The 16,984-nt window shown below is 37.1% G+C and overlaps 1 protein-coding gene across 2 annotated transcripts in view; it reads right to left on the minus strand.

The window, feature by feature from the left end:
* The window catches only part of STPG2 (sperm tail PG-rich repeat containing 2), a 182,090-nt gene that overhangs the window by 90,829 nt on the left and 74,277 nt on the right, over positions 1 to 16,984 (minus strand). For both annotated transcript variants that reach the window (XM_087935920.1, XM_026697821.2), the window contains one exon: positions 13,473 to 13,638. In XM_087935920.1, the coding sequence (XP_087792046.1) occupies positions 13,473 to 13,638 (166 nt within the window). The remainder of the gene's footprint in view (positions 1 to 13,472; positions 13,639 to 16,984) is intronic.

The raw sequence follows: 16,984 nt of genomic DNA on the forward strand, positions 1-16,984 counted from the left end.
CAAACACTGTATTGATTGACACTGAGGTTCTAATTCTAACACAAACTGATGGTACAGGTAGTCCTTGAGTTCTGATGTCACACACCCCCATGGCCACATGACCACATTTTGGGTGTTCAGTGACCAGCCATATTTACAGCCATTTTCAGCACACTTGCCATCATATAATCATGATTTATTACAGTTTTCCTAGAAACCAGCATTTATTTCCAGTTTCTTGCAAAGACCACCCTATAGCAAACAATTCACTTGCTTAAAGGCAGCCACGTTTCTTTAATGAAACAATCATTTTGGAAAAGATCATAAAATTGGATCCAGGCAGTGACCCATTTTATGACTATTATGACTTACAACTATAATAAAATCCTGTATGGCTCAGCATCCACTGACTCTTAGGACTGTCTTCTGTATCTAAAATCCACCTGTCTTCAGTTATCATCTCAAGAAGTGATGGTCTGGCTCCCCAACCATGAGGTTAAAGCATTGTGGGTCTTGTGGCAGACTTCCTCAATCATAGCCCCTTACCACTCAATTCTTCTGACCATTGGCCTTCTTGTTTTATGTAAAGCTGTACAAACAATTCTATACTAGAAAGCAAGCACACATGCCAACTTTTATCTTCACTGGAATTTATTTGAGTCTATTTGTTTTAGGTTAGTAGGATGTTCATTTTTACTGACTGGTAAAATGGTACTTATGTTCTGTGGCAAATACTGCCCTTAAAAACTTTCTGCATTCTTTGTGATTAAATGGTATAAAAATATATTCTAGTAAATAATTAAATAAAAAACTCCTCTATAAAGTGGAACATATTGTATGCATGGACATAAATACAAAATCCAAGAAAAGTGCCATAGTTTTCAAAAAATTTCACTCAAGTGATTTCATTCATGTGGTGATTGTTAACATTTCCCATGAAAGCTGAAACTTCATTCACTTTACAATGAGTGACATCTACTGGTCAGAAGAATGTACACATATGTTCATACGTAACAATGAGGCAATAATTATTATTTTATATTATAATAATAACTTTTAATAGTCTATGAAATTATTGTTCAGCTGCACCATTATCTATCATTTGCAGAAAGGGAATGAGACTTGGAATGCATCAAGAGAGTTTGTTGTCATTCTGTTTGCTGCAAAGCTTTCTATTTGAAACATAAAACAAATTCCTAAATAAGAAACATCATCAAAGTTTCCCTCTCATCATTCATTCATGCACAATTTTGTGAGGGGAAAATGGAAATGCACGCTAATTTAGGGATGTGAAGCTTACCAAAAGGGATGGAGTAAATCTGCACAGAAGAGGAACCAGATTATAACTTATTATGTTATGCTATAGATCTGTCAACTCTGAAACATTCTTTTTCATACAAAATTGGAATGGCTGAGGTTCAATTCAGAAAAAAAAAAGTTAAAGTACTGTTTTGATTATAAGCTTCATACTAATTATTTCACGATCTCCTAAGATTTTCCCGCTTCACAAATTGTGACAAGAGGACCTTGTTGCATGAGTGAACTTCTTACTTCTTTCTCTCCATTAATAATGAATATTCTCACAGTATTGTTGACATTTAAGTTCTGAAAATCCTAACATGATACTAGAAGGCAAAGCAACACATGAGGGAAAAGAGCAAAAAAACTAATTAAGAAAAGTTCCCTGAGAGTCATAATCAACATTTTCAATAGCTCATATTAAAGTTTCAAGATTTTTTTTCCTATCAAGATTAGTATAAAAACATCTCCATAGGAACCAAAAAAGATATTTTCACGGTTCTATTCCTTTAATTGAGATTTAAGCCCTCTGTAGTGTTCAAAACTAGCAAAGACCTTTGATGAACTCCAAACAATTTTACCAACAAAATTATTACAATGTATACTGCTGATCAATGCAATATCTCCATTTATTTAACGATGGCCATAGAACAGAAAAACATATTAGAACTTTGCTTCAGCAAATACTGATGTCAATTTATATGCAAATAACCTACCGTTATTAGTATGATGGAAGATGTATACCAGGAGGAATAAGTTATCAATGGAAAACATTAATGAAACCTATTTCAAAACAGTACTGTGTGAATCACACATATGCATTCTAAACTAGAACGAAAGTCTTAAACACATTCACCATCTTGAATTATATATTTAAAAGGTGAGATCATCATAATAAAATAATTTCTGTATAATAGAAAATTGCATTGTTAATCTTTCAGATCCACATGTTCTAGTTCAGAATACTTCAGTCACAAAAGTGCAAATTCTGTTTTGATCATCAAAGGAAGTACAACTTTGGATGAATAAAATCTTTGAGTAGAAAATAGGAAATTAAGACAAAAACTAGCTATTTTCCAATACCCCAAATTGTTATTTTCTGTCATGAGCAATTGACCATTTCAAAGTAGCACATTAAAAAACAGAGATCTTTGCACACATGGGTCATATATGACAAGAAGACAATATATGACCCATAAGATCTCTTTCTATAGATTAAAAAAATCAGAAGCTGTACATTGCTCTAAAATTTAAATATATTTAAATTTTGCAAGTGCAGAAACTTATTAGAATGCATAAAATTCTAAAACTATAAGATTTCATATCAAGATTTGTTCTCTTCTTCAGTTTGTTTTATTAAGTTCATATTACGAAAAGTCCAATTGAATAGTGGATCTTTGTGTTTTCAGAAGAAGTATTCTTGAGTTCTTTCTTTCACTAGCTTTGATCTTTCATTTAAAATTCCAACACAGAATGACCCCTGCTTTTCTCTGGTATAGAGAATTCTAAAATCTGCTAATTATTAATACAGCTATACTTTCCACTTTGTTCCTCATTTGAACTGGTAATGCAAATGTATTCTGATGATAACTTTGAAAAAAAAAATATTATTTTTAGCAGGCTGCATAAAAACAACCAATTGCCAATGGTGATAGAAAAAGACAGGTCTGTAACAGTAAATATTTCAAGCAACGAACTTCAAAGAAAAACTGAAATTGATATAGCATGTACTGACAGGTAAACTTGTATAACAGCAGCAGGTTAAAAAATCATTACTCCATAATTTAAAGAAAAGCATGTCCTAAATTCCACAAAAAGTTTGGTTATCATACCAAAATAATAATCGTGCTACAGTAGCAGACTCAGATATTGAATTATTAGAGACAAGTTGCCATTACATGCAGCGTTACATATTGAGAAAGGGGGAAATTTCAGCCTACTGAAGAAAACACAGATGTTGCAAATCTACAAAAAAAAAACCTTTTGGAAAAACAAATCTAAGGGATACCATTATGTTCTAAACAGCATAGTGAGTTCTTCTTTGAATATATCCTGAGCTTTTTGCATGATAGCATCACATGATCCAAGGCAAATTTAGATGACCTAAAATTCTAACTATAAGCACCATATATTGCACTATGTGACTTATAGTTGCCTTTAAACTCTTCCTTCAGACCCAAAATAATGTATTAATTAAAGTGTTGGGTTAGGACTAAAACTCAGCCATGAAAATTCTGGACAACTTTGAGGCAATCCTTCTCTTTTGAGACCAAAAACACCTCATGGGATTGGGGTGTTTTGGGGAAAAAAATAAAGGAAATCTCCATGTAGGCTTCTTTGAGTTCCTGATGAAAGCTATAACAAAAATTAACTAACAAATGAATACATTCTATGTAACATTAGCATTAGCACTATATGTTGAGTATTTGTTCAATAAGCCTGTAGTATATATTGATGGAAATGCAGTTTGCGAATAGAGAGAGCCAGATCAGTCATACATCCAATGTTGGATGTTCCATTGCCACTGCACCCAGGGGTGGGCTGCTGGGGGCTCGCAGGTGCTCAGGCAATCCCCTAGCCAAGACTCTGTGGGGCTTGGCGAACCCCCAAATCACACTCCTGGCTGGCCCCTCCCCTCCCCGGTCACTAGAGCCTTAGTGCAGGAGCGAAGCGGCCCTGTACTTTCCTTCATGCCACATTTGCACTCAAGGCAACCCACACCTCCTGCCGCACAAGGGGGGAGGAGAAAGATGACAGAGAGAAAAGGGAATTTTCCCCTTTTCTCTCCCTCATCTTTCTCTCTTTCATGTATGCGCATACACACACACAAGCAGGATACTCTCCTGGGCTGGGATCATGGTGGTGGCAACGGTGACTCCTCCTCCCTCTGCTGCCACTGCACACTCACGAGTAGCTGGCCACGCTGCGAAGGAAAGCCAGAGTTCTTCCCTCATTGCATGCATCAGTGGCGGCAGCTGCTTCTCCTTCCTGAGCTGGCACAAAGGGGACTGTGGCTGGCACTGAGCTGCCCACAAAAGATGCAGAATCACAAAAAGCAGCCAATCGCAAATACACTGCCTGCAACCAGCTGCTTTCCGCAACTCCGCATCCCTCGCGGGCAGCTCAGCACCAGCCACAGTCCCCTTCGTGTCGGCTCAGGTGTGAGAGAGAAATGAGAAAATGATGGAGGGAGAGAATGAGAGAGATGGAGGGAGAGAACGAGAGAGAGGGAAATAAATGAGAGAGAAGGGGGAAAGAAAGGAAGAAAGAAAAAGAAAGAAAGAAGAGAGGGAGAGGGGGTGGAAAAAGAGAGAAAAATAGAAATGAGAGGGAGGGAGGGAGGGAGGGAGGGAGGGAGGGAGGGAGGGGGACAGAGAGAGAGAAAGATACCCATTTCCCACAAAAAACACCAGAAGCAACAAAACCTGGGGGGGAGGGGGCAATGTGACTGGGTGGGAGTGGCACTGAGTTGGCCACACCCACCCAGCCATGCCCAGCCAGGCAGTCATTAGGGCAGAGAGCCCCTTGCTAAAAAATTTAAAGCCCACCCCTGACTGCACCACAGTGTCTGGGCATTCAGCACCATTTGTGAAAGGATATTCTGTGCCCAAATGCATGTGTGCAATAACCTGATAAAATTAGAAAAGTTTATATGATGGCATTCTGTAAATAACCTCTGCATATATGTTACCTCCTCTTTCAAATATTATAAATATAGATAGTGAAATATAGGATTGTATTATTTAAAATAATTGTTTAAACAGTCATATTTCCATGCACCAGCAAGTTATCAACCTGTCCTTGTCTGTATTGGAAGCTATAAGCATAAACTTAGGATGATATGCATATGAAGCTTCATCCATAGAAGCACTGTTTAAGTAAGAAACTGTGCCATATATGAAACAGCTACAAGTATCCCAAGACCCAGGCATTTACAGTTACATATATTCACCATGCCACTCAGAATCAAAACAAGTAAGTACCAATCCTTTGATGAGAACAAGGGAAGGCACACGTTTGACATTATAACTTCATTTCTGTATTTTTAAATATTAATACTTCTTATAGATCAATGTATTTTCTTAAATGGCCTTCACCTTTGGTAATTACAATTATAATTTGCTGCTTATAAATACTCTTACTTAATTCAATCCTTCCTCAATGCCCGTCTTTCTTGTGATGGCAATTACCCAACTGCAAAGCCCTCATTTTTTTCTGTAGCTGAGCCTGAATGTGATCGTCTCCATGGCCTTTGCTAATATTATCTGCAGTATATAAAATGTTAGGTTGCAATTTGTTCTTTGTCAGGTTTCATGTACCTCAACTTATATACCTAGCTGAATAATAAGTTAAATTTCTTTTATTTTTCCTTTGAAAGGTTTAGCCAAGTTCACAAAAAACATCAGAAAGAACAAATATTAGTCCAATTATGCAAATTACTAAGCTCATCAAAGGGATACCATGGAATGCCCTACAATGGAAAGTTAGTGGTGTTGATTCTCTCCTACCAGAAAAATCAGTTCCATAGACAACTAAACAAGTAAAGAAGAACCTCAAGATGCAGAATCTTTTCATTCTTTTCTGATATAAACACCGATGTTTTCAGCAAGCATTTCAAAAATGTACTAGAAGCACAGCTTATACACCAGCATGACTATCTGAATTTCATTCTAATTTATAGTCCATTATTTTGGTCTTCTCGGCAAGAGAAATTATGAGAATTAAACCATGCATTAATTAAATGTCATGTGGTCAGTTAGTCGATTTGGAAACAAGTCAAATCTAACTACTAACTATAATAGCTAAGGAAACTCTCCCAACTGAAATCATATCTCTGAGTGATGATTGCTAAAGACGTATCATGGCCTTCTGCAGACATCATAAAAGCATCTTGTTTACTATTCTACAGCAGATGTAAGATAGCAGACTAGAGGATGCCAGACTAGGTGCACGGTTGAAATGATCTAGGGCAGGGGTATCAAACTTGTGGCGTCACATTGTCGTCATGTGATATATCATGACTTTTCCCCTTTCGCTAAACCACTAGTTTAACACCCCTGATCTAGGGCTATTCTAATATTCTGATTTATGCGTATCTTTAAAACTCTAACTATGATCATAGGAAAGTAATTTTAAATATAAGGTAATTAAAATGAATTTGAAAGTTATCTAGAATTTCACAAAAAAGGAACGAACAATGAAAAAATTGGGAACATTGTAAATCTTAATTTACTATGTAATTTTTTACTTAAGAGACTCGGTTACTCTGAATATTCACACTAAAAAAATGTAACTCTTATTACTAACTTAATCTATATGCAGTAAAGGAGAAAAGAATTCTTATATACTGTAGCATATTCCTACTCTGCATCTAATATTCCTATTTCTCTGTTTCTTATTATTTCCATACTGATTAACATTTGAAGTTCTCTTCAAGGGGCATCTGTACTCATATTAAATGTGGTTCAGTAGCATTTTAAACAAGGCAGTTGACAGGAGTTCTTCATTAATACTACTGCAGTACAAAATATTAAGTGGTCTGTTGCTGTCTCAAGAGATTTCAGTATGCATTTTTAAAACATCTCTACCAACGTCTTCCATGCTAAAAGAAAGCACTGTGCCAACATTTTCAAATGTTTGCTAGGAACAAACCATAATTGCTTTCTCTGACAGTTGTTTCCACACAGACCAATTTGAATACCTCAGGAGCCTTCAGATCCTGCTACTCCAACTAACAAGTATCTGGCGATCTTCAAGCCTCTACTTATGATTTTAAGAGTTATGATATAGTAGTCAAAGGAAGCACTGGGATCTACTGTAGAGGGCCCTTTAGATAATATTTCATTTCCAAACAAATGCAGTGAAAAAGAGAAAGGCATACTTATTATAAATAACCAGGGAATTATTACCTAAAACACAACCAAAACAAACAAAAACTCTGTTCAATGGATTGTAGGACTTTTTATTCTGAATTTGACGATATCTCTAATACCCAGGCAAGATTAGTATTTTAATGAACAATAGTTGTGAATCCCCTTCATGCAACAACCTCAAAGTGCCCTCAAAATTTGCTTTAGAAGAGAAGTCAACTGATATCTTATTTATCTGTGATGGCGAATCTATGACACACGTGCCACAGGTGGCATGCAGAACCCTCTCTGTGGACATGCGCACTGTCATCTCAGCTCAGCTCCATCGTGCGTGCACATGCACCTCCCGCCAGCCAGCTGGTCTTCGGTTTTCTGCTGTGCATGTGCAGGGGGCAGGCCTGCATGTGCGGGGCATGCACATTGCATTTTGGGTTGGCACGCACACATGTGTGTGCATGCACACACTTTGGGCACTTGGTGCCAAAAAGGTTCGCCATCACTGTTATAAATATATATATATCTCACTGTACTTCTCCCATGAAAAAATAATCCAGACTTTTAGTCTGTTGTCCTGCATCTTTCTATTCTATGGGCATGTTCATGGGCTCAGATTCTGCAGGATCAGAAATTACAAAAGCACCATCTATAGTGGTAGAAGAGACATGATGCTAAAGTTCTAGGAAAGGAGAAAATCTACCAATATCATATTTTCATGGCACAAGAGATTAAAATACTAACTACTTATTACAAGTGTAGACCAAAACCAGGAAGTGTTTTGAGAACCAGTATAAAAGCTATTGTTGTGCAATAGCACAATGAAGTTATTGATAACATCTGTTTTTGTAATCATATTAGCTATGATATAATGCTGCTCAATTCAATTGGAACTCCATTCACCACAAGCAATTCTCCATATTATATTGCATCTAATAATTACTACTTTAATATCCATCTGAGTATAAGGGAATGCAGCAAAAGAAACTGCTGCACAAGTTAGAGACATAAAAACCCAAAGGACAAATAAATAAACAAAATGTCCATCTTACATTTTTTAAAAAATGCCTTCAGATACTTATGGGTGGTATGCCTTTCTCAATCCCCTACAAGACGCCTTGGAACTTGAGAGTAGTTGTTCCTACCATTAGTCGACTACTATTAGTCATTTGATTTGAATTTGAGGGTAGTCGTTCCTAGTATTAGTCGACTACTATTAGTCATTCCTACTATTGCACACTTTTGGACAGAAAGCTGTAATGTTGTTCTTCGGTTCAGCTGGAATCATTATCCCAGTTTAAGAGTCACAGTCCTAAGTGCTTCTACTGGGACCACTTTGATCTTTACTTTGTCTCCAGTTCCTCCTTCAGGTCCTGGCACTTCTCCTGCTTCTCATACTCCTTGTTCTTGATGTTGCTGTCACACTTCCAATTTTTAAATGAATATTTTAATTACAGAAAATAAAACTAACACAAAATAAACTAAGAAAGGAAAGTAAAAAGAGAAGATTAATCCATAAAGGTTTATAAACCCTTTATAAAGTGACTTATTTTAACCGTGATAAAATAAACCAATTTTATATTCCTTTTTTAACTTCTGAAAATCTTTAATTTATTCAAATATTGTCATAGCATTTAATCTCATTTATTTCAAATTTTTCAAGTTCTTAAATTTATAGTTAATTTTCTTTTGTTCAGAAATAATGGACTCACCAAGTGGCTTTTTAAACTTCTTGTCCCAAAAATCTCTTTAATAGGTTTTAAGATGATAAAGCAATTTCCAAAAGTGGTAAGAAACCAAGGTTAGCTAGGCTCCACTGTGGTTGTGAGCTTAATGACTGATCCCTTCATCTCAGAGCTCAAACCCACACAAGACTACTGTCCTGTAGTCTCCTTATAAGGGACAGCAATATGAAGAACATGTGCACTCTTTCATTAGAACATATTACCGTTGAGCTACATGAGCTTTGTCAGTTGCCAGTATATTTTAGGTTCAATTCAAGGTTCTGGTATTGACCTATAAAGCCCTATACAGTAGTTAATTGGGGGACCATTCCATCTTGGTTATTTGTACCCATTCCACCTAGACCAACAGGAGAGATATATTATGGATCTCATCTGTGAAAAAAGTGCCATCTGGTGAGACTCAGGAAGAGACCCTTTTCTATCCTAGTACCCATCCTTTGGAATACAATCCCCCCAGAACTTAGATTGGCCCTGACCATGCCAGGCTTTCAGAAGACCCTAAAGACATGGCTCTGTCACTGTGTTTGGAGATCTGGTGATGGTGAAGAATTCTTACAATGGTGTTGTAAGCTTGACCCACGGATGGATTTTGGCTATGGACAATTGCTATTTTTGTTTTATTAATGTTTCATATGTTTATATATTGTTTTTATTGGATTGTTACTTAGTTGGGGTTGGTGGCATGAATATTTCAATCAATAATACAGAAGTTTGCTGCAGCTTTGTCTCCAGGCCCACCTGTAGAAAATACAATGTAGTTATCTCAGGTACCATTTGCACTGCCTTTCAAAAGTGGATTGAGTCAATGAATAGATCATGGTAAAAGACCAGAACCCCTATTCAAATCTTTATTATTTCCTCTTTGTGCTTTTACATATGCAGCCTAAGAGTACAGTTTAAAAGCTTTAAATCCTTTCAGCTATTTTGGAATACAATGTTACTAGCCAAAAACTAAGTAGAAGATATAATGATTAGTTTTCACAGCACAGTAACTGTTATATTAAAAAGGACTGGACAAAGTCATAGAAAAAGTGGACACAACTCCCTTTATGTGATCTGTCCAATTAATTTTGAAACTAAATTTATTTGTTACTTCAAGTAATTTCCTGTGTGAATGTGCCAAGAAATAGAATGAGTTTTTAGCAATGATTCAAAAGTAGCTCTTAGAATCAACGCAATGAATGAATAGCTGTATATTGTTTCACATTATTACTAATTTAGTGTTAAACATCAATCATACAAAAATTGCACGAAGCAAAGCTCATATTATCTACCAAATACAACCTAACAGAAATAATGATAGATGAGAGTAAACACACAATGTTAACTGATAAAGCTGAATTGGCTGCATTTCTTTCTTTTTTTCTTTCTTTCTTTCTTTCATTCATTCTTTCTTTCTTTGTTTCTTTCCTTTCTCCCCCCACCTCTCTCTCTCTCTCACACACACACACAAACACTCACACAGATATATGTCTATTCTTTCAAACTACTAACATTTAAAGCAAATATTATACTTAATAATGTTGAATAAGATAGTACGTAAAATCATAAAGTAGCTTTATATTTTATATTGGCAATAATTTTACTGAAATAAAAAAAATATGCAATTTCATTCATTAAATGAAGTATTTGTTAATAGAAAAGCTAAATAGTTAAATAGGGATGTAGCTTCTTCTTTAATAATTCTTGATTAGGACACTATATCCTGCATTTGTTTACATGGCACTGTTTTCTGAGCATTTTCTGAGTGTTGGCTACCGGAGTGGGTAGGTTAGGGAAGATCTACTCTCTTTGCTCTCTTCCTGGATTTCTTGTCTCTTAAATGTTATGAAATCATTTTTGTCCCTATGTGTCTATTGACCTGATTTGTCTGAATGCCAAGCTTTCAGGAGTTCCCTCGCATTTCTTAATTTGACTTGAACTAAAATGTTAATAGTTTCCCGGTTGAAATTGTGATTCTTTCCATGTATCATAACATTACATTTCTATCAAAATACTTTCAAAATATCATAAGCAAACCCAATGCAGGCAATCCTCAACTTACAACAGTTCATTTAGTGACTGTTGGAAGTTATTCTGGCACTGAAAAAGGTATCTTATCATCAGGGGGTAGGATGCAATATTTTTACTACTGGTTCTGTGGGCATGGCTAGGTAGGAGTGGCTAGGTGGCCATGGGCATGTGACTGGGTGGGTGTGGCTTTTTTTCAGCACCCCCATGCTCCATTTTTTGCCTTGTGGGCCACAGGGAAGCCTTCTGGGAGCCCGTTTTTGCTCCCAGGAGGCTTCTCTGAGGCCCAGGAGTCAAAACACAGAGTGCGGGGGGGGCATGCAGCACCCCCCCCCCCCACGCACTTCTTTTTTCCTCCTGGGCCTCAGGGAAGCCTCCTGGGTGAAGCAGTAAGACAGCAAGGGGGATCCCAGCACAGCTAATCATTGGAATAGCTGATTGTTGAGAGGGGGAAAAATACTAGTTCAGCTGAACCAGTAGCTGGTTTTTTACTACCAATTCGGCCGAACAGTAGCATTTTTTTTTTACTACCAGTTCACCCGAACCGGGCTGAACCGGTAGAATACCACTACTGCTTATGACCATTTTTCACAATTATGACCATTGCTGCTTCCCCATGATCATATGATCAAAATTCAGATGCTGGGCAACTGATTCATATTTATGATGGTTGCAGTGTCCCAGGGTCATGTGATCACCTTTTGCAACTTTCTGACAAGCAAAATCAATAGGGAAGTCAGATTCACTTAACAACCATGTTACTAACTTAACCACAGTGATTCTCTGAACTGAGGCAAGAAAGGTCGTAAAATAGGGCAAAATTCACTTAACAAATGTTTCACTTAGCAACAGAAATGTTGGGCTCAATTGTAGTCATAAATTGAAGACTATCTGTAATCAAGGAAGAAAAAACAGGAGTCATTTGACACATAGAAATACTGTAACAGTCATTTTGTAGGACAGACAAGTATACAGGGCATTCTTGTCCAGCAACCACAATTGGGACTGGTAATTCCATCACTAAGTATCATGGTCACTAAGTGAAAGATCATGCGATTGTGACAGAGATAGATCATTTTTCCTTAAGTGAATCACAATCGGCTGTTGTGACTGCAACCGTTACTACCGTCTTCTCCATTGGCTCTGCTTGTCAGAAGCCAGTTGAAATTATCATAAAGCCCTACCTGAATTTTGATCATGTGACTGGAAGGATCAAACAGTTATAGATTTGAGGAGTGATTGTAAGTTACTTTTAGTGCCAATGTAACTTCAAACGGTCACTAAACAGAGCAATTTTTAAACAAGGTCTATCTCTAAGACTGGAACACTGTATTCATGAATACCAACCAGAATTCAGAAATCACAGCAAAAACTCCATAATCTGGCAACATAGGGAGATCAATCTCATTTCATATCATTTAAAGCACTACTAAAGAAGTCACTTACCACAGAGCCTCAAAATGGTCTTGATTGATATGAGGAACTAGTCTCAGAATCTCAAATTAGCTTGCCAAGAAAGAAATACAACTAATATTCTAAAATTATCTCATTCTTCATTCACTTTCTCTTGTTTGAGTCTTCTATCAATATTACTCAAATAAATTAGCTGTAAGCATTTATGGAAAAGACTTGATCTCATCTGAGCAATCAGCAAAAAATATTTAAAAAGTGTGGCGGGGGAGCATTCCACTACTTAAATAACATCCTTAAAATTCTATAATACTATAAAATTCAAGTCAAGGTTAAGTCCTAGTGATGGCATGGATACATTCAAGCAGTTTTCTTGGCAACAATAAAAGGTCACAAGTTGTTTAACTTCTTGACCTAGGCTGTAACCCTTATATTACCTGAAAGTCTTCCATTCAGGGTATAGTCTTCTTCTTCTTCTTCTTCTTCTTCTTCTTCTTCTTCTTCTTCTTCTTCTTCTTCTTCTTCTTCTTCTTCTTCTTCTTCTTCTTCTTCTTCTTCTTCTTCTTTCTTCTTTCTTCTTTCTTCTTTCTTCTTTCTTCTTCTTCTCCTTCTCCTTCTTCTCCCCCCCCAACATTGGTCCCATAGATTCGCATCAACAAACACCATCATACATGACCAAACCAAGCATTCTGGACATGTCTGCATTTTTATGGAATATGACTGTACATCAGGGGTGTCAAACTTGTGGCCCACAGGTCAGATGCATCATGCACTGGCCATGCCCACCCCCAGTTTAGCAAAGGAGAAAAAGTCACGATACATCACGTGATGCCACAAGCTTGACACCCCTGCTGTAGATCTGCAGGTTGTAACAAAAACTGAATGGTTGATCTCTCATCTGGGCATATCATCATCAAGGCCTAACCAGTATTTGTCCTTTTTTAGCTTCCAGGTACAGCAAGCTTAGCCAAGTGCTATCCTCTGCTGAGGGGAATTAAACTTTCCTAACATTTCTTTAACCAGCGAAGAAGCAAGACAGCCAATATGACATCTTATACAGCTGTTAATAATAGATGGTAAGCAGGCAGATGAGTATTTAGATGACACATCATCATTAAAATGTATGTAGTTATAGTTCAGTTTGAAAATTATGTAATGTACTTACCTGGTATTTCGTCCTCGATCTTTAATGCATCTTCCCTTAACTTTCCACTGAGAAAAGATGCATGCCGTCTTCTAGCCACCACAGTTCGTGGAGGCATATATTCACTTTTACCCTGTGATTTCTCAAATGATTTATGAACCTCATAAGAACCCGGAGGTGGAACTGCCTATAATTAAGAAAAAAGTATAAGATAAAGCAGGCACCACAAATTATGTTCGTGTAGAAAAGGTACAATTAACAGAAAAATGCTTTTAAAAGCACCTGATATTTTAAAACATATTGTAATTAAAGTTTAGGAAAGGATACAGTGCAGGAACTGCCACATCCATGCTGTTCCATTTGAATTGTGATATGAACCATGATAACATCTCTGGGCAGCACACTCACTTTGGAAAGCCTTTTTATTATTTAGTTGTTAACAGAATGGAATCTGAGAATTACTTAGAGAGACCAGAGGAAGAGCCGCAGCCTAGACAAAGCTCTGATGAACAAAATTGAAATCTGAAAGAGGAGGGGTAATGAAAGCAACTCAGAAAGGACTCTTTCTAGTTTTCAGAAGAGTAAAATTGAGAGATGAGAGAGTTACTATGAGATTGGCAAGACTGATGTAAGTCTTACAAATTAGTCCAGACAAGAAGCACAGCCAGAAATACAGATAAAGCTCTACCTATATCAGGGCTGTCAAACTTCCGGGCCGTAGGCCGGATGCATCACTCACTGGCCATGCCCGTGCCTGGTTTAGCCAAGGGGGAAAAAGTCCCGATACATCATGTGACACCATCATGATAACGTGAGTTTGTCACCCCTAATCTATATTGTAAGGTTACATTAACAGAATCTTTCAAATGTGAAAGTACCCTTTCCATGCACTAAAGAGAGAGTTTTATTGTCACTCTCTATAAACTAGAAAGCAGAAGATTTAAATAATATGAATATGCCAAGTTTAGTAAAGTATTCTTATATATTGGCCACAAAAATCATGGATTTGGCTATAGCTTTGTATTCCCAGCAAAAAGGCCCAAAATGCAATTAGGGTTCACTACAGTTTTCAACTCTTATATTAGGAGTTTAAGAAAGCAGACAGGTGATTATATATGTTTATATACTGGGTGAAAAATCATAATGTATTTCCTTATTCAGCACTTCTTAATTGAACAGTTCTTGCTTCTTCCAATTGAAATGTTAATTTATTATTGAGGATGAACCTGTTTATTTCAGATTTAATCATTTCCAATTAAATTAAAACATTTAGTCTTTCATCATTTCTAAACTCTTTCTGTGAAGTTCTATTATTATATTAATCAACATCACAGAAACATTACTATTAATAATGACAATAATAATTTTAGATTAACTATCATTACTTGCAAGGAGTCAAAAAAATTAAATGCACCTAACCTTCCATCAGAATACACGAATACATAATTTTGTTTTAAATGCACAGAAAATCACTTATTTTATTAAGGATTGGAATATTTTTATTGTAGTTTACTTGAAATTTTAAGGATGACTTTTTTTGTGGTGAGCAATGGCACAAGAGAGTAAGAGAGCAAGATGGAAGATGACCTCTGTGATCATATTAAGAGTAACTGCGTTCTCTTCGCTGATGATGTAAAGCTGTTCAATACCACAGACAATACTGCTACCCTTCAAAAAGATCTTGATTATGTATTAGAAAGGTCAAACAAATGGAAACTTCAAATCTCAACAAATAAATGCTCTGTCTTACATAGTGGCAAAAAAAAATCAGAAAATAAAATACAAACTGAATAGTCAAGACCTTGTTGATGGTCCAAACTCTGTAAAGGACCTTGGACTACTCATATCTAATGATCTAAGTGCTAGAGTCCACTGTAACTACATAGCCAAAAAGGCATTAAGAGTTGTTAACCTAATCCTACATAGCTTTTTCTCTGGTAATATCACATTACTAACTAGAGCATACAAAACATTTGCTAGACGAATACTCGAAAACAGCTCATCAGTCTGGATCCCACATTACGTATCTACGAACAGTTTAGAAAGTCCAGAAATATTTCACAAGAAGAGTTCTCCACTCCTCTACTCATTGTAGAATACCTTATGCCACCAGACCTAGAAAACCTTGAATTACGCCGTCTTCGGTCTGATCTAAATATGGTATATAAAATCATACATTGCAATGACTTACCTGTCAATGAATACTTCAGCTTCAACTACAACAACACAAGAGCATACAATAGATACAAACTCAAGGTTAACCGCACCAAACTTGATTGTAGGAAATATGACTTCAGCAACAGAGTAGTCAATGTCTGGAATACTCTACCTGACTCTGCGGTTTCTTCCCCAAACCCCAAAAACTTTAACCTTAAACTGTCTACTATTGACCTCACCCCTTTCCTAAGAGGTCTGTAGTGGGTGTGCATAAGTGCACCAACGTGCCTACAGTCCCTGTCCTATTGTTTCTTTTATTTTTTTTATATGTACCCATTTCATGTATTCATAACTATGTATATACTTATAACTATTATCTTGTAAGCGATTGACAAATCAAATAAATAAATAAAATAAATAAATAAAATGCTACAAAAAGCACAGGAAGCAGAGGTGGGATTCAGCCAGTTCGGACCAGTTCACATGAACCAAGTGTTAAAATTATGCCCAGTTCGGTGAAGAGGCTAATCTCATCACTGGCTGGCCCCGCCCCCTGCTCATTTTTGTTCATTTTTTGAGCTGTTTTCCAGGCCATTTTTGGCCATTTGGGGCACTATTTGGGGGGGTATTTGGGGCTATTTTTCAAGCCATTTTCCAGGCCATTTCTGGGCCATTTTTCAGCCATTTTCAAACCATTTTTTGAGCCATTTCCTCCAGTTTTGGGAGTGAATGGCCTGAAAATGGCCAAAAACGGCCCCCCAAATGGCCCCAAACCATCCAAAAAACAAGTCAAAAATGGCCCAGAAAATGGCTCAAAAACAGCTAAAACAGCCCCAAAAATGGCCTGGAAATGGCCGAAAGATGAAGGAAGGAAGGAAGGAAGGAAGGAAGGAAGGAAGGAAGGAAGGAAGGAAGGAAGGAAGGAAGGAAGGAAGGAAGGACTAGGGAGGGAGGGAGGGAGGGAAGGCATTTATCCAGCTTTAGCTTAGACTGTTTCAGAATTGCCTGCACAGAAATATTGTCAATCCTTCTCCTTCTGCTATTTATTTATTATTTGGGGGGTGCAAATGGGCTTTAATTGTAAATTGCTTCTGAGGAGTCAATAGGATTTATTGCCTCTGTCACTTCAGCTGTGAAATGACTGTTATGACGCAATATATTGCTTTTTATTAAGTCCAGCCTCCAATGTCTTACTTTCCTTGGTGATGGGAGCAGAATGCTTTGCTTGTCTCTCCCCAATCTTTCATTGGGGGATGGCATTTGCACCAGGAAACTGGGGTTGGTTAACCCTTTCATTTTTGGAGGTGTTGCATATAGGCCCAAGGCCTGGGGAAAGGGAGAGTGGCCGGGAGGCAGGGCTGGGTATGATGAGTGAT

Source organism: Pseudonaja textilis, chromosome 6, assembly GCF_049901715.1.
Source record: "Pseudonaja textilis isolate UNSWEBS1 chromosome 6, rPseTex1.2, whole genome shotgun sequence".
In the NCBI taxonomy this organism is placed as follows: domain Eukaryota; kingdom Metazoa; phylum Chordata; class Lepidosauria; order Squamata; family Elapidae; genus Pseudonaja; species Pseudonaja textilis.